The 26,329-nt window shown below is 49.4% G+C and overlaps 1 protein-coding gene across 3 annotated transcripts; it reads right to left on the reverse strand.

Moving 5' to 3' along the window:
* Positions 1-1,431: 1,431 nt before the first annotated feature.
* LOC116443005 (casein kinase I) lies at positions 1,432-24,684 on the reverse strand. Of its 3 annotated transcripts, none has more exons than XM_032106769.1 (11): positions 24,485-24,684; positions 20,302-20,389; positions 13,891-14,001; positions 13,579-13,727; positions 12,652-12,880; positions 6,159-6,329; positions 4,498-4,646; positions 3,807-3,999; positions 3,563-3,702; positions 3,111-3,176; positions 1,432-2,440 (listed from the first exon to the last, which is right to left on the reverse strand). In XM_032106769.1, exons 2-10 carry the CDS (start codon positions 20,375-20,377, stop codon positions 3,144-3,146), a joined length of 1,251 nt encoding a protein of 416 aa, XP_031962660.1. In that variant the 5' UTR covers positions 20,378-20,389; positions 24,485-24,684; the 3' UTR covers positions 1,432-2,440; positions 3,111-3,143. The 3 variants fall into 3 exon arrangements, with proteins under 3 accessions (XP_031962660.1, XP_031962659.1, XP_031962657.1); XM_032106768.1 differs by having other exon boundaries at positions 1,432-2,463; XM_032106766.1 differs by having other exon boundaries at positions 1,432-2,572.
* Positions 24,685-26,329: the final 1,645 nt, after the last annotated feature.

A 26,329-nucleotide genomic window follows, 5' to 3' on the forward strand; every position in this document is an offset into this window, starting at 1 on the left:
CCTCGCTGCAGGGATGGCAGTGCTGTCTTACACACAGGAAAGGTCTCCCTTTCTCGCAGAAAACAGGATTGACAATGGACGAAGTCCAGTTTCATTCTGATCCAGCAAAATCACACTCAAAATCGAGGCAGGGCCAATGCGGGATAGAGGCAACCATAGAATACCCCATAGCCCTGGAACCACCTTCCTCTTCCCTTCCCTTCTACTCTCTCATCCCTGGAGCTGGAAGACCCACGCATCAGGGAAACAAAGGAACAGCTCTTCCGGCTCGGTTGGCAGAGAACAGGCTTGGAAAGAATTTGCAAAGTCACCAAGATTCATCATTTATTCCCAGCAGGTGTTTCTGAAAATAAGTTTCAAGGGTTTTACAGAGCCTGGAAGAAACAGGCCTCATATCAGGATAATGCAGGGATGCGTAACTATAGGAGCAGCAATTTAGAAATAAATCAGTATTAAAATGAAGTATTTTACTGCCAGACAGGTCAGACAACCAAAGGAGGAGAAACCCAAACAAACCACACCACCGCAGACACCAAAGCAGCAGGTGCCACTTCAGAGGGAGTTGAGCCTGTTTGCATCAGGCACTGACTGTGGTGTTGTCAGGTGCTCCGCGCCCCTCTCCTTCAGGACTTAGGTTTGAAGATAGAAGAAAGCAAGAAAACACAAAATCCAGGGTCCAGCTCTGTCGAAGTCAGCGCGCACCCAAAACCAACGGCGTGGAAAGGCCCATCCCTCTCCTCCTCAAAGCCAGACACATGGGATGCCAGAGGCTCAGATCCAGGAACCAAGAGATCCTGAATCAGATTTCACATAACTCTTGCCTGTTCCAAGGCTGCAGCTGCAGAGATCAGCTCAGGTTTATTTTTAGGTGCTTCAGTCCTGTGCCTTTTTTTCCAGTAATTCTGATCAAACTTGTTCCTGGAATTCAGAAACAGGTTCAGCTGCAAGACCATAGTTCCTGTGTGCAAGATGTGATCCCCAGCAAAGATGCCAGGGCCATTAAAGGAAGAAATGACAGATGCTGGCATCACTTTATCATTTTCTACTTTATTACTTCAAATTAACAACCACGATAAAGCTCAAAAAAGTCCAATATTTACACAGGAAAAAAGTACAAAATCCCCCCCAAAGTTCTTCAGGTTTTTTTTTGTTTTTTTAAATTACAAAGTAATAAAAAGTTTTGCTCTTTAATTAAAAAAAAGAGAGAGACAGTAAGAGGGGTAAATAAATTAGGAAAAAAATAGGGAGGAAAAATAAAGTGTTAAATAGAAAGGGTAAAAACAAACAAAACAAAGACTAACCCCACCCTCCCCGCCCTGCCAACAACCCATCGGCTCCACACTACAGTGACAGTGTGTCTGCTACAGGCCATAGGTCGCAGTGGTGATCATTGTGTTTCAAAGCCCCAAGTGCCACAAAGCAGCTTGAGTATTCCTAAATTATATTTAAAAACAACTAAAGTGGGGGGGGGAAAGGGGGGGGAGACGGGTGGGAGAGGGCAGGAAGGGATTGTGCATGTATTGGTGGATCTTACTTGGGGTTGCATGAGGAAAGGAGAGAGCAAGAGCCACCGCTCTGAAAGAACTCCAAACTCCAGTTTCTGTGCGCCCCTCTCTTCTCCTCAAGTCCCACACTCTCTCCGCAGGAATTAAAACAAGTTTTAATTAAAAAATAAAAATAGAAAAACACGCACAGCCAGACGAAAAAAAGACCCCGCTGCAGGGATGAGAAGTATATTTGTCCCTGTATGTCAGCTCCAACAATCCCATCCTCCATGGGACCAGGTGCCTCTCCAAAGAGATCCCTCGGCGTGTGAGGACCGCTTGGATCAGGGAAGGCTGGTACTTCTCCCAACAGCCAAAAAAGAAACAGCAGAGAAGCCACCCAAGGAAAGGAAGCCCGAGTCAATGATTAGGCTGTTGCCACAATTCCCCTCACAGCTTAAAATTTGTTTAATGCTTGAGAAAATAAATTCTGTTATAATAATAAAAATCAGACTTCTACCATCAAGTGTGGCTGGAATCTGATTCCCTCCCGGCCCACAAGGCTCCTGAAAAGAACAAAACAAAAAAAAGACCAAACAAAAACCTCACTCACCCACCACCAACCCCTGCCCTCAGAAAAAAAGGAGAGCAAAGTTTAAACTTATATGGCTAGAAACCATATGATTTGAAAATAATATTAAAAAAAAAAAAACCATAATGCAGGAGAAGATATCCAAGAAGAAGAAAAAAAAAAAAAGAGAGCGAGAAATGAAAACCAGGAGCAGAGAGCCAGGAGAGGGAACTGAGGGTAGCCAGTGGGGGCAGCGGTAGGGGCTGGGGGGCAGCGAGGTGTTCCCGCACGGCTCCCGCGTCGACAGCTCCTCGGAGGCGCTCACGCCGGGGACAGGTGGCCCTCTGGAAACGGCTCACACCAGCGCGGGGGCACAGCTCGACTCCTCATCGTTGGCAAAAAGAAATTCTGTTGGGTTTTTTTTGTTTGGTTTTTTTTTTTGTCTTTTATTTTTTTTTTAGGTTTTTGTTTGTTTTTTGGGTTTTTTGTTTTTTAAAAGAAAAATACAGTGAAGACACTAGAAAGAGAATTCAAAAGAAAGAAAAAGGCAAGAGATGTTAGGAGTAAAGGCTCTTCCCAGCACTTCCAATGCCAGCTGGAGTGCAACAAATCAAATCAGCCCTTTCTTCTACACTCCTGCCTCCCCTCAGTTACCTTGCCCAGCTACTGTCGTTTCCTCTACAAGAGGCACTCAGTAGCTGCACAAAGTCTTGCACACTTGATTACCTGCTCAGCACCCTCCTCCCCAACACTGTCACGCTGCCAGAAATGCATTCATGAGGAACTAATGAAACGGCTCCCCAGCCCAGCACCTTCTCCACCCTTCCTATCCTCCCAGAGAAATGGAAGCTAGCTTTACACCTAAGACAATCTGTCCCCTCAAGGTTTTGGCAGCCAACCTTACTCTTCCCTCTGAAGCCAAAAAAACATCTCAAAGTAAGGTGAAAGGAAAGGAAATATACCAATCCCCCACAACAACATAAAGTCTTAACCTAAGGCTTTTTTTCCCCAGCAATTCCCTCCTCAGGGGTTCCCAGGCATGAGTACGGGCTCACCTAAGCAAACACTGGTCCAGTGGCAATTGCTCCTCACTTCCCAAGGTGATCAAATGGCACACTTGTCTACAAAAGAAAAGGAAGAGTTGCTAAAGACTGGAGAGGAAGAAAAAAGCAAAAAATACACCAGAACAGAGAGGCTGCACATTTCTCTCAGGACACCCTCCCTCTCAAGAGTCTACTGCTTCACTTCTCCAACCCTCTGTGGTCTGGAAGACAGCCAGATGAAGGCTTACTCCAAGCAAGCAGAGCGCTAAAATGGCAGTACTGAGCATGGCCTCCAGAAAATACACAACTGAAGAGCACAGGTGTAACGTGGTACCTCTGCCCTCACCACACCAGAAGCTTCCAGCTCATGTCAGCTCCAGCAGATCAGGCAAAAACCGCTCTGGGGCCTGCAGACCTTCTGGGACACCCAGGCCAAGGCCAGGAGCATCGCAGCAGGAGCTCACCTGTGATGCTGAAATCCGTGACACTTCTTGCCGCCCTGTGAGGTCAGATGAGGAGACGTTGGCAGGAGCTCCTCGGTGTAACCTCATGCTGACCTTCCGCTCCCTGTCCACTCTTGAGATTGCTCTGGGGGACGTGTTGCCTATTGGAGCAGAGAAGTGTTGAGACAAGAGTATCAGTCAATAGTTTTGGTTCCCAGCCAACAACAGGGGTGGCACCCTGCCCCAGCTCTCCCACCCCCCTCACCGGACTGCTGGATTCGGGAGGTGGGGGTGGAGGCCATGGGCTCGGTGACATTACGAAGACGGTTGGCAGTGGCTCCAGCAGGCGGGCCAGGGGGCAGCGCTCGCGTGGCCGACCCTCGGAGTTGCCCCATCCTCTCCTCTCGCTCGTGCTCTCGCCGCTCCCGATCCATATCCTCAGGGTTCCGGGCTGCTCCCTGAGGAGAGAAACCCCCACGCCACACACGGCTGTCATGCAGGAGAGGCAGCAGCAGCCCCGGACAGAAAACACACAGTGCATCACTCCAAACAAGTGGAGCTCCATCCCCAAAACTCCCCCCACCAGCTTCCACTGCACCAAGAAAGGACCTCATTCTATTCCATAAAGAAACAAATGGAACTACAGCTGTTATTGCAACCCATGTCTGTGTCCCAGATCCAAATACAGTCCTCTCCCGAAAAATTATCTCTACCTACCTCTAGCTATAGATCTACTGACACACGTGCTCCATCAGACACACTCACTAATACAACAGTAGCTATACCCCCAGTTAGATAAACACCAAGCAGCTCTGCCTCTTTCTCACTCTACCTAGTCCCTTTGCTCAAGGTGTTCACCAGAACTAAGCACAAAAAGCAGGCAGTTTCCGACTTTCCTCCCCCATCTCCATGATACAAACCAACCCTGCTCCAGCCCTTTTGCCAAACACACTCACAAATTTAAGCATGTTCCAGTCAAAGACGTAGTCGTAGGAGAAGCCTTGGCGGTGGAAGAGGTTGCGGAAGAGTTGCCGCAGGTACGAGTAGTCAGGTTTATCATCAAACCTCAGTGAACGGCAGAAGTTGAGGTATGTCGAGAACTCAGCTGGAGAGAGCAGAGAACAGCTGATGGCTGTTGTTGGCCCTCTAACCTCCCTGGTCCCACCATGGAGCCGCTGCAGCCTTTCAACAGTGGCTTGCTGGACCAGGACAGCACAAACACAGAGCTGTGTAACACAAACTGAGCCTGCTGGTTGCAGCGCTTTGGCCACCAAAAGGACCCCATCTCTCTTTTTGCCAGAGGAAATGTTATGCATCTCCTTCTGTGGGCTTCTCCAAGCACAACCTAGCAAGTCACAGTGCCTGCTGAAGGACAGTAGGAATGCAGGCCTAAAGATGAGCTGGAGATGAGCTTTGGGAAGCTCAACTCCGAACAGAAGTCCTCCTAGCTCAGTAGGCTGCTGTAAGCAGTGGCCAGAAGTAGACAAGAGGAGAAAGGGTGGGGCAGGCACATCTGACATTTCCACCAACAGTAGCCTAGCACCTAATTTCAGCTCCAGGAACTTCCTGATCTGGATGCAGTTTCTAACTATTCAGTAATCCTCACAGGATCTCTCTTCCACGTCCCTGTCCCGTCTCCTTGAACTCCTGTAAGCTTTAAGTATCCACAACATCTTTTGGGAAGGAGTTCCACAAGTCTACTACTGGCTGCGTGAAGAACCACATCCTTTTGTTTTGAAGCTGGCAAAAACCAGCTTTGTTTCTCTTCCAATACAAGAACTGGGGCCACCAAATAATCGGCTCCCATCCAAACTTCTGTAGGCATAGCCAGAGCGGAGACTTCTATCATCTCTCTACCCACCTCTTTTTGATGTTCCAGCAAACTCGTTACTTGTGCAGAAATCAACTCACCTCTGGTCACCCTTTCAGCCCTTTCCTGAGCCTTTTCTCAGTTATACCATGTCCTTTGTGAAACAGTGGGATGGACCAGAGCTACACAGTCCATGCAAGGTGCAAGCGGGCCATGGGTTTATGCACACTGGGCTGCTTTCCTAGTAATTCCTAATGTTCCCTTTCCTCAGCAGCCACCAAGCACAAAGTTGATGTTTTCACAGAACCACCTATTGTAATTGCAACAGCTCATTGGTGAGTGGCACTGGTAAGCCAGAGCCTACTATTGTGCATATGACACAGGGACCAAGACTTCTCTGTTCTCACATACATACTCCATGTTTACCTACAAAGAACTGCATCTGCCACTTTATTGCCTGGTTATTTCTGGGACTCCTCATTAACCAGTAAAAATTCAGCATCATCAGCATCCCTTCTCAGCTCAGTGCCCACTCCCTTTCCAAACTGCTCACAAGGTCCTAAAGATCCCCCCTCTCAGCACTCTCACGCCCTTACTAACATAAATTTTGACTGTCCACAAAAACACATTTCCCACTTCTGAACCCAAACTGTACCATGACCACTCTGTTATCCTTCTCCGGTGTCAGCGGCACATCCTGGTCTGCGGTACTGCACACTGCCCTTTAGGATTCAAGATTCCAGGGGGTTTCAGCAGGTGTACAAGCCAAGCAGCAGACAAGACAGCCATCAAGATGAGAGCACTTACAAGGGTACCCTTTGCAGAGCACCTCGATGGGCGTTGACATCTTTTTCTCGCTGATCCTCTCGTACTTTTGGCGCTTGGTGGCAGCCTTGAGGCCCTGCCAGGGCAGCGAGCCCAGGTTGAAATACATGAGCACATAACCCAGGCTCTCCAGGTCATCACGGCGACTTTGCTCTGTGAGAGGTTACAAAGGGGCAAAGAGTGAGCAGCAACCGAAACTGCTTTGGCAATCCCAGAGCTTTGGAGGTGAACACAGAACCGAACAACCACCCCTCTCTCTTCTCTGGTAGACTTCTATAGATAGACAAACTTGTAGAAGACATTCCAGAGCAAATTCCTGTGATGATGGTCATACTACAGGAGTTAAGGTGCTCCTCTCCCCATACAGCCCAACCCACTTCATAACTAATGACGATGACTACCTCCTACTTGGAGAAGCCTTAATTCACACAAGAATTTCACATCTCAAGAACTGCTGCAGCAACCCTGCCTACTTTGCTCTTCCCAGTCCCAGAGGAAGGGCACCTACACTTCTCCACCCAGAATGATTCTTCAACCCAGGCATTAGTCATGACAGAGGTAGTCACAGAGAGACAAAGCTAACAGAGGTAAGTCCAACACAGCCCTTCCAAACACATCTTCTAATTAAACTGCTGATAGTCTTTAAGCAGGGCAGAAACAAGGAACTAGGGACCCCTTCTTGTAGTAAACAACTTTGTTGATAGTTTAGAGAAGCCTTACACGTAACGTGTAAAGATGTCTTTCCAGCTTGGTGACATTTTTCAAGCTGTGGAGGAAAGGGGCATACTTTGAAGAAAAAATTCCCCTCCAAATGGGGAATGACTGTGTAACTGGCATCACTACAACTCTACTCAGAGCAAGGGTTGCCCTTAAGATGCCATTGCTAGGACCCATCTTTAGATGCTTACTTATGAAACAAAAGAAATTGGCTCACAAAAAACCCCCAACATTTCACACTGACCTTGTTCTCTGGAATAGCCATGCCATTTTAAGTTTCAAGACAGCTCAAGAAGGATTTGATGCAGAATCTCAACAACTGCAAATGTTGCCTGGTTAACTCCTCCCAACTCCTCCAACATGCTTGCACATTCATCTATGAATCTTGCCAAGATTTTCTTGTTCTTGTTTCCCTCCCAAATAAAATAAACACTTCGGAGAAAGTACTTTACATCTCGAGAAGAACAACAACTGATATAGCTAACAGGCAGGCAAAATATGGCTAAAGGGAGAGCACAATGATAGAGGAAAGACTAAAGAGCTTCATCTATTAGATTAATTTACTGCAGCACATTTTGCTGGATCCAGTGCCACATCCTGGAAGATGCTGCAGATTATGTACTAATCTGTGGGCTGTCAGAACCAGATACATGCTACCACCTGCCGCATTCAAAGGCCAGTAGATCACTACAGCTCTCCCTTTTTCTGTTAGCTGAGCTGAATCATGACAAAAGAGTAGCTGTAGCAGGTCACAGATACACAAGCCCACATGTAACAACACAAGCTGTGGGTCACAAGGCTGTTCCTTCCCCGTGCCTCTCTCTCATAACCACCTAGTTGTTTTGAGAACTGAGGGCTTGGCAAGTTAAAACTGTTGACGGGGAAAAAAAAAGTACTGTGGTTGCAGAAGAAAAGGAGGGTCTCATCACTCCATAACTGATAGGAGGGATCATTTGGGTCAAAGCATACGAAACACCATAAAAATGCCACGTTCCAAGATGGTAGAGGAGAAAGGAGCCCTGCAGATTCCCAGTGTCTTACTTTGGGCAGACAGAAATAACAGCATTTTTTGACCTCACTAACTTACTGTCTCAGGTTGCCCACTTTAAAGGGGCTAATACTTCCTAATCTTATCAGGCTGCTGCCGAAGATAATTACATGGCTGTCTGGAAGATACTTAGATGCTGTGACGGGAGCAGAGAAAAGAAACCCAGTTTTGCATTTGGCCTAAGGTTGGGATACGTGTACTCTCAGAAGGCTGCGATTACTCACCATGCATATCAAATAAACAAAACTAAACAATATTGGTTAATGACCTACATCCTACAGACAGGAGGGACGTGGAAATGGAGTCAGAACACACACCCAGGGCTTGAAAGCACACGAGACAAGGATAACCTCAGTCCTGCAGTCTTGCCAGCCCTTAACTTATCCATGCTATAGCTTTAACACCTCTAACTGTGGCTCTTGTCTAGAGCGTGGTGGTTCTCCTCGGAGGAGTAGGGAAAGGCAGGGCAGGAACCAGAGAAACCTACTGAACAAGCAAATCAGCCTTTCGGGAATAAATCAGGATCTCACCTCCAAAATCCTGCTTGAACTCCAGATCTGCTTAGGGCAGGCTGAACAACACACCTCCACTTGTGTGAAGCACAGCACTTTTGAGCACAGCCACCAATCCCATCCAGAATGAGATACATTCTGTGAACATATGCCTGGGCACAGCCCTAGCACTTCAAGGAAGGCCAGAATTAGAGATTAGGGAGCCTGAAGTCAGTAGGGGATGCTACGAGCCCTTATTGAAGGCAATGAGAGGGGTTAAAAACCGAACTGGGAAGCTAACTAGTACCCATTACGTGCATGCAAACACACCTTAACTGTGTCTTAGCACAGCAATATGATCAAGGAAAAACAACTGGAAGCACAACACCTAATTATTAAATTGCCGAATGGTGAATGTTTGCGCTGCATTCCCGATGTTCAGCACCTCACGTACGTACGTGTGGTCATCGTAGCCCACTCAAACAGCTTCAGTGAGATTCAAACCCGTGATGAGCCTGAAGTACCAACATGATGGACCACAGTTGTGCAGCTACCTCAAAACATTGTAGCAGTCTGTCATCTGTAACCCTACCTACAAAATCCTGAATTAAACCTTGGAGGAGGATAAAGGACAACAGTTCCTACATCCCGTTTCTTTGTTTCATCTTCAGTTACTATTACACATCTCCCAACACTTAATTACTTTTTTGCAGGGCCTCATATACCAACATCCTCAGGATACTAGATAACATTAAACGGCGAAGAGTTAGAAATAAAAGTTTACCTCTACACACCGAGGAAACATTATTTAATGTTACTGCTTTTCACTTTTAGACACCTTACTATCAGTGACTAACTCCCACAGCGTCCCGGGGCTGCAGGGAAAAAAAAAATCTCAGCTTGGAGTTTGAAAAGAGGAAGAGAAATACAAGTGATGTGAATGCATGCACTGAGCAAGTCAGTCCAGAACCACAGTTATAGTCGTGACCTGTGATGCCACACCACACTTCCTCTCTCCATTTTGTCTCAGCTCTCCTACAATGGGGGGTTTTTTGAAAGCCAATTTTATGAAAACTGTCTTCTTCATAAGACACTCATCCTTTCCTCCCTCCTTCCCAAAACCCCTTCCAAACAGAAAACATAAGGTTGCCTTCCCACACAACCCAGCCTGACCTCTCAAACCCAACCCACTCCGCAAGCAATCTCCTGCCAGTTCCCTCCCACCCCCAGCAAGGTTCCCAGTCAGCCCACACCTTCACTCCCTGCCCAAAGCAGGGTCCTCAGAAGCCAAGTCAGGGGTGAGCGGCAGGCAGGAAAAGACATGTTTGGGCAAAGACTGAAGACTGAGGACTGGTTGCCTTGGACACAAAGTTCATGACAAAACGTGTGTCTTTGCAGCCTAAACTGTCTCCTGGTCCCCCTGTCCCAAGAGTGTTTTCCTCCACTCTGATCCTACCCAAGTGATGCTGCTCCCATGCAGAACTCCCTAGAAATCAGCTGTCTTCCCTGGAGCCAGCCCAGCCACAAGCAGGCTTAACCGAGCAATGTTTTCCTGATTACATACTCAGATCTGATCTTGCACATGCTGGACTAGAGTTCCCCTTTCTCTCCCCACTGCTTGGCAACAGCCTTTAAAAACACACAAGAATCTGGAATGGGTGACAGAGGGCAGGATGAGCAGGAGGACTTATGATCTGCACAGCCTACACCAATGCCATCTAGGACATTCATTTGGGAAGGCACTGCCCTCCCACCCCCAGCCTCCTGTTACCCAGACAGACCCCATCAGGCTTCTTTTCTTCCAAGACTGTCTCCTGGGCACCCCGGGCATCTATTTCAGACATTACAGGCTACAGTGGGTGCAGGGGACTCTCATCCCTAGAGCATGTGAAAATTGACTGGAATGCGTGAACCAAAGCCTGCACAGTCCAATGACTCCCCCAACAGCAAGTCTCCAGCTGTGGAAACCCTCCCCAATCTCGCCTCCTACTTTTTTCCCCAGTCACTGGGAAAAGAATGTGTTTCCTCCAGACATCGGAATGCCCAACCCTTAGCTTGCAAATTCAAATAAAGGCATTTATTCATTTGCTATTCCTGTCACACAAATACGCCAGCACCTGGTTCCTTCCCTCTCCCTAGACCACTTCAATGTAACATTAAGACAGAGAATTTAGTCTCTGAAAAGTCAAAAAAATCAGAGTGATGGTTCCCATGGCAATGCTGCTAACTCACAAATATCTCTGTCATATACCCTGTGGCAAGGTCTTGAAAAACAGGAACTCCAGCTGAAACCCAAACACCCCCACCCCCTTTCCTCCAGGCAAGCCATGTAAGCTTTACGCCGTTCAGGGCAACTATCTGCAACGTGGAGATAATACACCCGAGACCTGTTGCACAGAGTAACTCACACCCAGACTTTCCCAAAGCAAAGGGCATGGAGAGAGTGGCGGCTGCACTCAGACTGATGGCATATGCAATTTGCCCTTGGATTACTGTTTAGACATTGTTTGTTCATCCTGACACACAAGCCAAGCACCAGTAGTAAAGGGCTAAGTTGGGGTGGAATGAATAATGAAGTCGTTCAAAAGCCACAACCAGACGTTTAGCCTCTCGTGATCAGTTCAGGCAGAGCAGGCACACACAAAAGAATCGACAGACATAGCAGTGAGAATTATTTTGTGCATGTCTCCTTGTGGCAGTTACCATGGCTGTGGAAATCTTGACTGAGAATTCAATGGAGAGTCAGTTATATATATGCAGGTCAAGCCAAAATACAGAGGGCCAACTCGGAAAGCTCTACCAGAACTATTTTTATAACATAGAAGAGGTCAGGAGATTACAGCCCACTCTCAACACACAACACTCCCCATTTTGATATAAATAAAGCATTCTCCATCTAAAGTTATATAGTATTAATCAAGGAAGACAGTGGGAAACTGCTTTATTTTCTGCAGGCCAAGTATTGACTTCAGATATCTGAGAAATATCTGCAAGAGGGGAGAATGCAGGAAGAGTGAGGATGTGAAATCCTGTGAAAGCTGTTAGTTTAAAAGGTTTGAGTGCCTTGCTCTGATTTTCAAATTCCCAGGTTACCCACTTCAGAAGAAGGGCCTCCCAGAGATATAAACAATCTACAAGCACAGCAGATACTTCCCTGGCTCCAACAGGCAAGACAGCTTCAGTGTTTCTGCTCTTCAGAGTTGCCAGTCAATAGCAGAACCAAGTCAGCCTGCTCAGAATGGACCCTACAGTAACTAAGGAAGCCTCACACTGTGAACAAAGTTTAGCTACAATTTATCAGAGAAAGGAGGTCAAATGCTGCAAAGAAGTTTTCGGGCAGAGAAGAGAAGAGAAAACTGGAAGAGGTTTTCAACTATGTTCCTCACAGGCACCAGGGGCTGACTCCCAGGACAAGAATTTGGGTGACTTCAGGAGGTTTAAGCGCAGTGGGTACTAACCCGCACAAGGTTTTTACCGAACCTGGGATGATGGTCATCACCAGCGTAAGACCTGGCTGGACACTCAGCACTCTTTTCCAGCCTACTTTCATCCCTTCAGTACTAACCACACACATTAAGGGCAGAGCCCTACCTCCCTGAAGCTGCCTCAGTGGGTTGTGCAGTTCACAGACACATATGTATTTTGAAGGCCTGTGACAGCCAATCCTCAATCACAAAACAAGGGTGTCCAGGCAGCTGGAAGCCTCCCCTCATTCCAGCTTCTTGTACATTTCCAGCACATCCCCATCCTCAGTGGTGGGTAACACCATATTGCAGGGAGCCTCTATCTTCCAGCTCTGACAGCTACAGAACAATCACTAATGACAGCACTCAGGAGTCAGAAAGACAGGTTTCAACCACACATATTCCTAAAGGTTCAGTGTCTGTCAATGTCTCCTTTACACACCTAATCAGCCTGCAAAAATTGTGCAAAGGCAGATTTAGTAGGAGCAGAGTCAGGGAGGTCACAGCCTTGACGCTCAACAAGGCCCCCTGCACTAAGCAGTGCACAAACACAGAGCAGGAGACGATTTCTGTCTTCAGGAGCTCAGAGTGCCACCACAGCAGCAGAAGTAACACAGGCGTAACATTTGAGTTATTTGCCCACCATCTCAAGGCAGGTCAGCAGCAGAGTCAGGCAGAGAACCCAAACCCCTCCTCCTGGGGCCATACAACCTCCCCTGGAAAGCCCCCCAAGGGACACCAGCAAGCAGGCTCACCAATTCCCAGGTGGGTGTTGATAGAGGCGTAACGGGCTGTGCCAGTCAGATTCTTGTTTTCCCGGTAAGGGATGTGCTGGTGGGTCCGGGCGTCTCGGTACTTCTTGGCCAAACCAAAATCAATGATGTATACTAGGTTGCCCTTTTTGCCAAGGCCCATAAGGAAGTTGTCTGGCTTTACATCCCGATGGATGAAGTTCTTGGAATGAATGTACTCAATACGGCTGATCTGGAGGAGGGATAGATAAATAAATACATAAGTAGTGAGCCAAGCAAGAAATAAACTTATTTTAACTGCATCTGTTAAAAATAGTACCCTGTCCAAGACACTGACCTGTCAGAGCAAGAAAAGGACACTTTGCAGAGAATATCAGAGATGACAGACAAGGAAAAGACACTCTCTGGACGCTGCAGGATCTGGAGATGGAATTTAACCCTGCACACCAGCCCAGTCCTCACTCTGGGAAGGCCACCATTAACATCACAAGGAAGGATGGGAAGTTAGTCTATATGGACTAAAACTTTGAGCTTCAGCATTGACAGCTGTCAGCTTTTGAACTTAGCCAGACCAGGAAAGGACCAGGTCTGTGCCAAAGAGCTAGGGGTCTTAAAACCAGGGCATGAGCAGTGGAATTAAGACTGGTGCCAGTAATTCATCATGCAGGCAAAAGTATCTATGTGTGCAACACTAACACAAGGCGAGCAGCAGGCAAAGGAAGGAGGGATGGAGATAAGGAAAAGCCACTCAGTGTCTAGGCTCCAGGCCCCCAACTTCATCAAGAAATAGAAAGCTGGCAGCCACTTGTGCTAAAAGAAGGCGGCCTGGGATACAGCAGTTCTCAAGCAGAGGGGATGGGAGGGGAGTGTATGGGTGGGGAAAAGGCATGGAAAAGGAGAGGAGGCACAAATGCTTCAGAGGAAATTTACCATCTGGTCTGCCAGGAGCAGAACTGTCTTGAGACTAAATTTGCGGGAACAGAAGTTGAAGAGATCTTCCAGGCTGGGCCCCAAGAGTTCCATCACCATCACATTGTAGTCCCCCTCTGCTCCACACCACTTAATGGAGGGGATACCCACTGGGGAAAGAAAAAGATTAAGCCCAGGAACAGAGAGAATAGATGTTGTATCCCCCGCTGAGAAGATCATGTGTAACACCAAATAATTTCTTTTCTAAAGCCCTCCAGAATAATTTTCTTTTCCAACCACTCCCCCGGCCCCATCCTTTCCTCCCCATCTCACCTCCTCCCTGCATCATCTTGTAGAACTTGCTTTCAATGTGGAGCTGGGGATGCTTGGTTTTGACACATTCCAGTTTGATGGCCACCTCTTCGCCAGTTGCAATATTGGCTCCTGCATAGGAATGAGAGTGAAATGAAGATTGCACAAGCTTCCACTGAAGTTGAACACTTTTAACAAGGCCTGTAAAGACGCCAAAACCTTAAGATTTGCCCTGAAATTTATTCTGTATGACAGAAATGAGATTCAGCCACTTCACTTTCGTACGGAGTTCCCAGCACTGCCATTTGCAAACGCAAGCCCAGAGAAAGGCACGTGAATAGGAAACCAGGTCTGACCCTGAGGTCAGGCTAGAACAACAATCCTACACGTGAACAGCCTTGTTATCTCAAAAAGTGCCAGGCTTTGGAAGGTCAATCCGTACGTATCAACAGCACCTAAACCGAGTGGAAGTTTTAGCTTCCTCTGATCATAAACCTCGCCCCTGAACCCAAGCAGCTCCTCAGGCAGTGATACAGAGTATCTCTTCCCCAGCAAAATTACTGGTTACTTCAGTTACATCATTTCAAAAAAGACAATTAGTTCAGGAGGAGACATTACTAACATCTCCGCTCTCTCTGTTTTCTCCACAGTGCTGACCTGCTCAATACAGACAATTTCTAAATCCCCAGCTTCTCCCTCTCCTGAGGGTTTTAATAATACCTTTATCTTTTGCCAACACAGAAACATTTGCTATATCCCAAATTAGAAGCATGAAGAAATAAGCAGAATCCGGTCCTGAATTAAGCTGTTCGGACACCTTTGTTGAAGGTATTGCCAGATACTTTGCAATGACACTAAACCACCACCCCACACACTCCTCTCTGAAAACAACTGAGCTGCCAGCTGCAAAAGCCAGCACTCTGGTCCCAAAGTGCACTGTCAAAGAAGGAACAGGCTGCTCTTTTTCTTGTACTAGCTGAAAGGATTCCAGATGTTTCACATCATCCTAAAATGGAAAGAAGGAATATCTGTACACGGGTCACAGGAATGACACTCAAGGCTTGCTTCTCTCCTCCCCCACCACGCCTGCTTCACACACACTGACAAGCCCTCCCTCGTATCTGGAACTATTAGAAATTGCACTTAAACACAAATCAGAGAGCAGCTGATCACGAGCAGCTTATGAACACCGTCATAAAATAAACTGCTCCAGAACCTGCATGCCAAACATGAGCTGGAGTCAAAGGTGATGTTTTGCAGATATCCCATAGCTCGTTTTGGTAGGTCTGGCTAATTTGTGCCTCCTGAATTCTGTGATAAGACTTTAAGAGTCCTCAAGGACAAGCTGCAGATAAATCTCTTCATATATCCTCTTTTCACACACCGCCTCCAGAGCCAGGGACCAAAGAGAAGAAGGAAACGCTCACACAACTGGATTGCTTTCTCCCCATGGATCCTAAAGAGATCCATCTCCAGCTGAAGAGTTCTGGCTTGTACACAAAGTTAGCCAAGAGCTGCCTGCTAGCAAAAACACATCGTCTAGATGCTGCAGTGCCGGGTTGAGACAGACAAGCTGCTAGGAATTTCTAAGAGAGCAACAAAAACGATCGGGGCCTAGAGGGATTGATTTACTAAGAAAGATTAAAAGAGCTAAATACGTAACATAGACAAGAGATACAACTAAGAAGGGTGGGGAGGAAGAATGGGACATGACAACAGTCTGCAAATATTTGAAGGCTGTAAACACTAAGGAGGGAGAGGAATTATTTAGGGTGCTCTGAGGGAGGGGAAGGAGAAGCAACGGGATTAATTTAATACAGATTTTAACGCAGGATCCAGGAGAAGGGAAAGGGATAAAGCCATCCTGAGAGGTGGAGACATTTGTCCAATGCTTACTTTTGAAAAGATGCTGGCATTTTCCACTTAAAAACTGGTGGCCAGAAAAACAAGTCTGTACCTTCCCTTCGCTCCACCACAGGACCCTTCTTAAAAGCATCAGGAGTCAAGGAGGAAAAGAACAAGAAAAGGGACAACTAGCATCCATGCTAGTGTTCAACCACTGGCCCTCATTCAGCATGGAAACACCCAGGACATCCAAAAAAGATGAGAGCACTTCCTTCCCTTGTCTCTTTCCCCTGCCTTTGTGAAGACTTTCCTCCAAATCCTCTGAAGCAGCTCCCTTGTCTGTTCCCCACGGAGAATTTTTCCCTCTCCTAATACATTTTCTGACACACGAGCAATGATGAGTCTCTCTGACTTTTTGCAGCATTAGCATTTCGAATGAACCCTATTCCCAGAACATGAACAGTGGAAACATGAATTGAGTTCTCATCTCCACACTCCCCTGGCTGTTTAGAAACATGAAGATGCATCCATCTACTAGGCTGTCTGCAGGTAGGGAGTGTTATCTGTGGGCACATAAAGTTGGAAAAGGGAAAGCAGGGGTAGGCATCAAGAAGACTCAGATTCTGCAAAATGTGAATGTGCAACCCAGATGCTCACATGACCTTCAGCCCCACACTCTGCATAGCCCAAATGCAGGTGTTAGTTAGAGAAAGAAGAAACAACCCCGTGGCCTAGAAGAGCACAAGTAGACTCAGAGGATGGTTTGGGTTGGAAGGGACCTTAAAGATCACCTAGTTCCAACACCCCTGCCATGAGGACACCTTTCACCAGACCAGGTTGCTCACAGCCCCATCCAACCTGGCCTTGAACACTTGCAGGGATGGGGCATCCACAGCTACTCTGGGGCACCTGTTCCAGTGTCTCACCACCCTCACAGTAAAGAATTTCTTCTTAATATCTAATCTAAACCTTTTTCAGTCTAAATCCATTCCCCTTGTCCTGTCACTATGTGCCCTTGCAAAAAGTCTCTCCCAGTCTTTCTTGTAGGCTCCCTTCAGGGAGGGAAGGCTGTAACTAGGTCACCCCAAAGCCTTCTCTTCTCCAAGGCTGAACAATCTCAATTCTCTCAGCCCTTCCTCATAAGAGAGGTGCTCCATCCCTCTAACCACTTTTGTGGTCCTTCTCTGGACCAATCTGACCATCCTTTGCTGAGGGGGTCACTGGCTGAACACCTTGGGCTTGCTACCTCTCCAAACCTCACCATGTCCACAAGTTGCTCCCTGTACCATTTCCTGGCTAGAGATCCACCCAGATCGAGCCCACCACTAGTGAGGAGGGAATTTATGGGCAGGAGTCTTTCTGATCCTTTGTTCCATGCTTCAACCACCATCTTTTTTAAAGCTACAAGTACAAAAGCAACAGTTCTGTGCTCTCTTTACAGACTGGAAAGCACCGTGTTTCAGACAAATACAGCAGAGTCTGCTAGCTTCAGCCACTTGAGAGACTGAATGTAGGATCGGGGAAAATTCCTAACATCCTCCCCCAGTCTCGCTCCGCTGTGGGGGCTGCACAAATTCAACTCATTCATCACAAGCTCTTTGAAACGGGGCCCCGGGGACAGAGGATGTCACCGGCTGAACAGGATCTTTTCAGAGTGGAATCCTGACTGCATGTCTGATACAATAAACACCACCCTCCCTGAGCATCGGGGGCAACAGGCAGAGGCCCCGCACTCCCCACCGCCTGCGCCCCTCTCCACAGCCTGCCGAGGGAAGAATGGAGGGCTGGGAACAGATGGATGAAGGCAGATAGGGCGAGAGAGAGTTAACAAGCCAGGAAACAAAGGGAAGGCACTCCCCTCCCAGCAAGGGAGGAGCCTGCCACCAGGAACTGTCCCCAGCCAGCTCAGGTCCCAGCATGCTTTGTCTGCCCAGCTCCTCTCCACCACCAGCGTGCATCCCGGCCAAACGATTCCTACACGTCCAGCAACCCTGCCCTGGCTCTTGGCCAGCACTTCTGACAAAGCACCTCCCCCTCCAGCAGCCCAAAGGTCTCTGCAATTCCTCTGCGAACTGGGTTTTGCTCTTCTGAACGAGCATTTTTAGAGGTAAATGGGCTAGCCAAGGCCCACGGGCAGCCTGATCTCATTTCCTATCCTCTCAAACCAATGGGGGGAGAATATTCCACTTAGCACATCTATCCCTCAAAGTAGGGCACGGAAGGAAGGCATTGTACTTCAAGCCCTAGCAAAGGATTAACACAGTCCATCCTTTGTGTCTGCCCATGTAGAAACCCAAGTTTCCTTCTGACAGACAAAAAACCTAAAACAAATCCCAAAGAGGACAGCACGCAGCTGGTTACAGAGCAGGTGAAGGTAGTAACATCCTGAGAGAGAGATGAGGATAAACCATACAGCCCCCGCTAAGCCTCAGAGACAGACAAGTCCTGCTCTGTGTCCACACCATTATCAATGGAGAGAACTGTGAGGTAAACCTGGTGCAGGAGAGAAGTCCTCGTGAGTGAGTCCTTCTGTCTGCAGAGCAGGCTGTGAGAGTACAGCATGAGCACAAGCGTCCTCCAGACGCACCACCACAGACTACATGCCCAATCCCTCCAGGCTGGGGAGTCACCCAGGCTCCAAGAAGTCTCGCTATCACTGCTTCAAAACATGCTGGCTCACACCTCAGTGAACATCACAAGGGCTTTGATACTGCATTCAAGTAACTTGGTTGAATCCCACTCTGCTCACCACACCGGGGTACTGAGCTTCCTCTGCTTGGTGACAGGCAAGGCAGGCATGACCCCTCACCAGAAGCTATTTTCCATACCTGCTTTGCACAGGTGGATGACCTGTTACGTGGTACAGAGGAATACAGGATCAGGCCTTTCTGTTCAGCACCTCCTTTCTCTCCCCACATGTATCCCAGATGTTTTGCAAGATCCTGACAGTTTTTACTGTCCTAGAGAGGGTCTGGAAGGCTTCAAGCCCTAGCATAGGTGGAAAATGCTGTGTCCGAGCTACCACCCCTCAATCCGTAGCGCCTGGGAATTAAAAGCACTGTCACCCAAGACACTAACTGGTTAGAGGGTCACAGAGGAGCGGCATACAGGAACAGGCTGTAGTAAAGGGAGCACACGGTGGAACTGGGATCCCAGATCCATTATTTATCATCTTTGTTCATGTTCTGGATAAAGGTGGCAACAAAGTCTGTTACTGATGGTTCCCACAGGACACTTAATCAAGAGAGGCTGCCAGCACCAATCAAGAGAGGAAAATAAAGCAAGAGGGAACTGGAGATAAAAACCAGAGGTTGAAAACAGATGGTGATTTACAATCACAGGAGAAAGTAATCTGAACTAGAGGTATTCAACAAAAAGGATTTGGGGAGGGATGGGAAGATGTTGGAGATCCTAGAAGAGCTCTCCTACAATACAGCTGACAGTGCGCTAAGGCCAATTCTGCAACCTGATAGTGTTGGTGATGGGGGAAGCCAAGGAGACCCAAAGCAGCCTATGCAGAGGCAGCACATTACAGATCACTCGAGGGTAGCCCTCCACCGCCAGGCACTGGAAATGCCACACCTCAAGTGCAGTGTTGCCTCCAAGCTGCTCAGCAGATGAACAAACGAGGCAAAATTGAAGGACCAGCAAAAGCGAGGAGTGGTGGATGTACTGGGAAGCAAAATACAACTCAATTGAACAAATTAACAGTCAAGGAGCATGTGACAACCATCTGCAAGTACCCAAAGGGTGCAGACACCAAAGCAGAGTGCAGCCCTCCTGCCGGCCTGCAGAGCCACAGCTGAACAGCGAGTGGTGAGAACCAGAGACAGGTAACACCAGCCCTCGTGGAGGGATCGAGCAGGCTGCTGGGTAGTCTCGCCACTCTGGCCCCACATGGTTTGAGCCAATAAAAACATGAGCAGGCAAAGCATCAGGGAACATATCTACACATCAGCACGCTGGCTTGGAAGAACTACCCAGGTGACCTGCTGTGGTAACAGGAAACCCAGCACCCCATGGGCTTTGTCCACTGAGCTTCCAGCTCAGGTCATTCCAGACATTAAGTCTAAATCCCATTACAGATCTAACAGATCTGAGTTCCAGGACTTCAATCAGGCCAGGTTCTCTGACCTGTTTTACACCTCCTAGTCTCTTACAGGTCCTGGACTACCTCTTCCAGTCTTCCCAAAATTGTATTCCTTCTATCCTCGGAGGAATAGCTATGTCCTCCCTTTCCACCACCCATTCTGTGAACAGAGTTTATACCCACACACACCCAAGCTCAAGAAAAGGAAGTGAGAATGCTGGATTAGGGCGTATGACAAATATGCCCCAAACAGTCCAAATCTAAATCGGTCTGATCAACCATCACTGTGTCTCCAATATGTGGTAAGGCAAAGCTGAGCTAATCCCACTTTCTTTGCAATAAGGCCAGCAGCAACTAGCAGTATTCCTTAAGTTTTTTCTCTTCTCCACCCCTTCCAACCTTACATGGTGCCTACAAATACCAACAGGCAAGAAAAACAACCCCAAAACAATGATGCAATTGAGAAACCCAACCTTGAGACAGACTCTCACACTCACCTAGGTAAATGTCTCCAAACGAACCACTGCCAATCTTTCTGCCCAGCCGGTATTTGTTTCCCACTCGAAGCTCCATGGTTCAGTCGTGCTGAGAAAAGAAGCACAGAAAGAGCAGCGTCAGAGCAGAAACAGGAAGTGAATCATGTAAGACGACAGAAGAGTCCTCCCCACTTCACCCAGAGGCTGAGTAGTTTTAAATCTTGAAATACTTCACTTTCTACATGGCTTCTATCACCTCTCCTTATCTCCTGAACTTCCAGGGACAGCATGAGCAAGAAACACTGCAGGAAGAGAACACTCTCAAGCATGTTTTTTCCATGTTCCCATTATCAGAAGGAAGCATGATTGGACCTCTTCTCCATCATTTTGCTCAGAGACTGGGGAGAGGTTCAGGAATCCCCTCCTAAGAAGGTTTCAGGGCATGATCACGCCACACTACTGTAAAGAGACACTGCTCCTTGTACCCTAGTACCTGGCACCAGGACAGAAGCTGCCACGTGAGACACCAGAAGGGTCAGGCATAATAAACCCTGTCAGGAGTTTCTCTCTGGCCCAGCCCTACTGCAACACCTCGGTGGTGGTGAAGCACAGCACCCAAGGGCTGCGAGAGACAGACAGACTGCCAGGAGCAAGCGGCTCCATCACTCCTAGGCAGGGGCCAGCACAGGGGACAGGCAGGAGACATCTCGCTGAACTGAACCCTACGAGGCACACACTGACTGGGAACACCACTTGCTTATCTCCACATGCTTCTGCTGATGGGATCTACACCTCCTTTGGTCTACCTGAGCCTCTCCATCTCTCTTGCCTACCTAGGTGTGCCAGCTGTTTGTTTTTAGCAGCTCAGGCCTTTCCTCATCCCTTCACTTGAAATGATTAGCTAACCCTTTGACCTGATACACCCCACCAACATGCCCAGGCTCAGCTTACTCACCTTCCACAGAAAACCAACTAGGTAGAAGGACCACGGCCACAGAGTTTGTTCTCTCTGCCCACCTCAACTTCTGCTGCAAACACAGCTCCAGCAGTTCCCCTCTTAACAGTCTCCTTTTTCCCTAGCCTCTTCTACGGCCACCAACTTATTCTAGGAACCACATCTCTTCCTGAGAGTCAATGTGTCTCCTTTTAGAAGGATTTGCCTTATGCAATGCCACATTATTAGCGTACAAAATGCAGACACAGAGCCTGTTGGGGACAGGAAAGGTGAGGAATGATTCATGTTTTCACAAGTGGGTGTGAGGAACTTTCCCTCGCTGGAGCTTGGTGGGAAGGAAGCATCACTGAAGGAAAGAAGGGAGGAACGGCCTTGTGAGACAGAAGTACAAAAAAATAATCCCAGCTACAGGATTCTGGGCATACTATAAACCCAGAGCTGCTTCTCCTGCCCCAGGAGATGGGATTACAGAAAGAAGAAAGGACGGGCTGCGGAGATGTACAGGGAAATAATCCTATCAAGGCATTCAGGGGACATTGTGAACCCTGAAAGCAGAGCTGCAGTTACCAGAAACCACACACAAAACACTCAGAGGTGGAGTCCCCTCACCCAGTATTTGCTTATGCATGTGGGTTTCTGTGCATGTAAAGCCTACAAAACCCTGTGGCTATTTCTGACTTTCTTACTACAAGGAATGTAGGCAGAGCCTTGGGAACTGCACCAGGAGGCAGGCCTACCTGGGTGAGGGCGCACCAAACAGACGTGATTTTTATCCGCTGCCTGCTGTTCTATATAACCACATTAACATACATCTGACTTGCTTACACTCCTACTCCAATAAATGATCAAAGGTCTGTGTCCCCGGGAACCCGTCACACAGCTGTCAAGAAGACAGCTCTCGATCATCCTTCCTTCATGGAGTGTTTACCCAGGCCTGTGAAGCCCAAACACTTCCACTTGAGTCCAACTCCCAGCTGGGGCAAGCACAGCCCAGCACATGGCAGAGACTGGGCAACAGGTCCTGGCAGGGTCTCCTCTGCACAGGGACACAGCAGGTACTGCTCTGCAACACCACAGTCCCAAACCTAAATTTGGTCCCACCCTTCTGGGACAGGCAGGAGCCAGGTTAAGAAGGGTTTCTCACACAACAAGGCAGCAGCCCTTGTAGCTGATTAAGCAACAGGCTCCAAAGGGGAATCTAAAAAATGCTCCGGGGCGCGGGGGTGGAAGCAGGATAATGGAGTAAAAAAAATCATGGTCTCGCACAGCTGTCATTTTGCCTTATCTCCCCCCCAACACACACACACACACACACACAAGTGTGCATAGAAAACCTGGGCAGAGGACAGCCAGAGAGCAACAGCCTGGATTCCTGGTAAGAGGGCAGGACACACACATCTCACCCCCTCAACAACTGCTCCATGAGTTCAAACACCTATCCCATTTGCTTCTACTTCACACACGTACCCCCACCACCATCTATAGCTTCCGCCCTTATCATCTGATCTTCAGGTCTACTGTTACAAGAAGAAAGAAAATTATACACATAAAATATATATTCTTATATGTGAAATTTATATCGTCCCTCTATGTATTATTTATACATGTAAAATTTAAAAAGCCATCCCTCCTTCCCACCCCGCCCCCCCACCACAGGCTTAACCCCCCCCCAGCCCTGCCACCCTTCCTGCACTCTACAGCCAAGGCAGCATTCCCAGGGGCTGCAGGGCAATCATTTAGTTAAACCATTTAGTTTTCCATAAGGGATTAACATACATACAACCTCAGAGTGAGAGGGTGCTCTGCATGAGCGTTTGCGTACGTGAATATCCAATACTACACAGCCTCAAAAAAAATAATAATACTATCCAGCCGCCAGCTCTGCTTCCCCACACACACCATTTTGCATCAGCCCCTTTTATATAATATAAAATACTCACGTAAAGGCACAAAGGCCATTATATAAACACACGATAAGAGTTGATATCACACTGCTGTGCCAGCAACGATGGCGACCAAAGATGCGGGGACCATCCGGGGGGGGGGGAGGGGACCAAGAGGGGGCTGGGGGAAAGGAGGGCCACCTCTGTCCCACCCGAGGGGGTCGGGAATAGGAAGATGCCCTGTCTAGCAAAAGCCATACAAAACCAAACCCACGGCTCCATAATGGAGGCTGCCGATCCCAGCACCGCTCCGGCTTTCAGTGGAAGTGTGGGGAGTGGGGGCTGCCTTACCCATAGACCATTAAGGCTTTACACGGCTTGCTTTTTTTGTTGGTGGTTTTTTTTTTTTTTTTTGGGGGGGGGGGGGGGGGACGTTTGAAGGGAAAAAAGGAAGAGGCTGGGAAAACAGTAATTTGAACTGGCTTAAAAATGTGAAGAAAAAAAAAAAATTCCATTTTGATTGAAATGCAAAACACCAAACCCCTCCAGACCCTTAGACACTTACAGAAAGGAGACCAGCAAATAAGATGGGGGTAGAAAAGAAACCCCAAGCAGAGAGTATTTGAACTGCATTTGAGGAAGAAATAGCCGCAACAGGAAAACAGGGAAGGGGGGGACACAAAAAAATATAATAATAAATATGTCCCTTACACCCCCACCCCCTACAGGCAAACACTACACGAAGACAGCCGTACCCGGGCTGTTATTTTTCCGGGTAGGTAACAAAAAGCTGCCACCCCCGGGAACGGCGCTGAACTTCTCCTCGTCCCCCCACTCGCTGCCGGCCGCGGCCATCGACCCCCGCCCCTACCGCTCCCCACAACAGGAAACACCGACCCCCACAGCCCCCCCCAAACGCAGACACCCCTTCTCCCCCGAAACGGGCGATAAGGGGGGCCGGGGAGGGAGACCAAGAGCATCAGTGAACGGAAGGGGTGGGGGGGCCAAATCCTCCGGGGGGCGGCCCCCCGCCGGGACCCCCGCAGACCCCCGCCGAGAGCACACGGCACCCCCCTTCCCGCTCGGCCCCGCCGGCAGCCAGGCAAGGCCCAGGCAGGCGGAGAAAGGGGAGAAGGGGGAGCCGCCCGCCCCCCCCAAAATCTGCCGGTGGCGGAGGGGGCGACCCCCTCCCCGCGCCCCCACAAAGGGGCTTTTGTCCCCCGCGCCCCCCCGGCCCGGCGCATCGCGCCCTGCCCTCCCCTCCCCCGCCCCCTCCCCCTCCCTCCGCGCACACAAAGAGCCGGAGGGGCCGCCTTTCCCCCGGGGTTTGCGCCCCAAGATGCGGGCGGGCGCCCCCCATACCCACCCTGACGGGAAGGGGACCGTGTGGGGATGCTGCTCCGCCGGCTGTCAGGGGGCCAGGCGGCCGCGGCGGAGAGGATGACGGAGGATTGGGGAGGGCTGGTGGCGGCCGTGCCCGGCGCGTCCCTCCTTCGCTCGGCTCGGCGCGGCGCGGCGCTGCCTGCCGCCTCCCGCCCGCTCGCCGTCCCCTCCAGCCGGCGTGTGCTCGGTACAGCCCGGCGCTCACCCAGTTTCCATTGAGCCCCGGAGCCAAACCCACTGATGTCACCCAGCGCAGCCCCGGCCCTCCTCCTCCTCCGCCTCCTCCTCCGCCCGCCGTTAAAGGCGCAACCGCCGCCGCTCCCGACGCCTTCCCAGCCGCCGTCGTCCAACTCCGGCGAGCGGGGCACGCACACGCGGGCTCGGTTTGGGGGGCCGCGACCCCGCTGAAGGCTTCTCCTCAGAGTGGGGCAACAGCCCACCCATGGCAGTCCACAGTCCCCACAGCAGGGTGGCCCCGCATGGGGATGATCAAGCGAGGGTGCTGGGTCCCATCGCGTTGGCGGCGGATGTCAAGCGGGAACCCATCAGGAAGGCCCACGAGGCATCAGAGCTGCCCCAACCCCACAGTGTCACGGCTCCTCCTCAGCCCACGCCCCTCAGGAGTGGGGAGGCCCCTTGGGTGAAGCCCCTGCAAATCCACACGAATAACGAAGCACACACACAAACCCTAATGTGGACAGACAGAGGTCCACGAGGCACCCACCAACAGATGGGTGCAAAGCTGGGGCTAACCCCAGACCTGGGAGTGTTCGGGGGGCAGGTGGGCAGAGCAAGCCCCAGAGCATCTCCAAAAGCCAGCTGAGTCAGGGGAAGCAGCCAGGATGTATCAGACCTATATGGGGGTGTAGGAGCAGAGCCCAGGCGGGGGAACAATTTTGAGGCTTCTGGGAGATTGGGGGTGGATGTGCAAAGGAGGATGGAGGTGCTTTTGAGAGCTCCGGGAGCAGAACTGCAGGAAAGGCTGGAGGCCAGTGTAGTGTGAGCTGGAAGGGACAGAGGGTCCTGTGGAGCAAGAGCCAGATGCTGCCCGGCTTTGGAGGCACCAGGATGCTTTGCCAGGGTCCAGGAGCTGCTCTGGCACAGCCATCCCAAAGTCAAGAACCCCAGTTCCTGCAGTTGGAGATAAGTGTGATGGGGAAGAGCTCAGGAGCCCCCATACCAGAGCAGCCCTTAGGTGCTCCTAAGCCAGGACCCTGATACCAGCTTCCAAACACACAATGTAAGCCCAGCTGTTGGCACCAAGAGGCACAGCCTGTAGCCGTGTTGGCACCGTGCGCTGCAGAGAGCAGTCGTTGCTCCAAGTTGTACCAAGATGGGGGGCTGCAACCTTCTGAATCCCACTGCCAGCCAGTGCCCCTGCTGACTTGACAGGCCATTGAGACCTGGGAATAGTTCCTCATTTATGCAAACCCTTGGGAACCAGTGCTGCTTCCCTCTCTCATTGCTGGGCCTGTTTTATTACCGAACTTTGCCTCCACTTGGAGAATTTAAAATTTAATTGAGTTTTTTGTAGTAATGACATTTCCTTTCACATGCTCCATTGAACCTCTGTTTTTTCACAGCTTATGTAACAGTGAGCAGATGGGAAGGCAGGTAATAGTATGCAGCCACTGCTGGATCCAGCCGAGGGTTGCTCTCCTTCCCTGGGTGGGTGCACATCAGTGGAGAAGGGATTTGCCAAAGCCCAGCACCGCTCCTGACTTTGCTGCAAGTGGCAGGCTCATACAGGCATTGAGCGAGGTGGGCTCTGATACAGAGCTGGGAAGGATGAATCTGAGTCAGCACCCAGGAGAAGCAGCTCTCAGCA

The sequence above is a fragment of the Corvus moneduloides genome, chromosome 4 (genome assembly GCF_009650955.1).
Source record: "Corvus moneduloides isolate bCorMon1 chromosome 4, bCorMon1.pri, whole genome shotgun sequence".
Classification (NCBI taxonomy): Eukaryota; Metazoa; Chordata; class Aves; order Passeriformes; family Corvidae; genus Corvus; species Corvus moneduloides.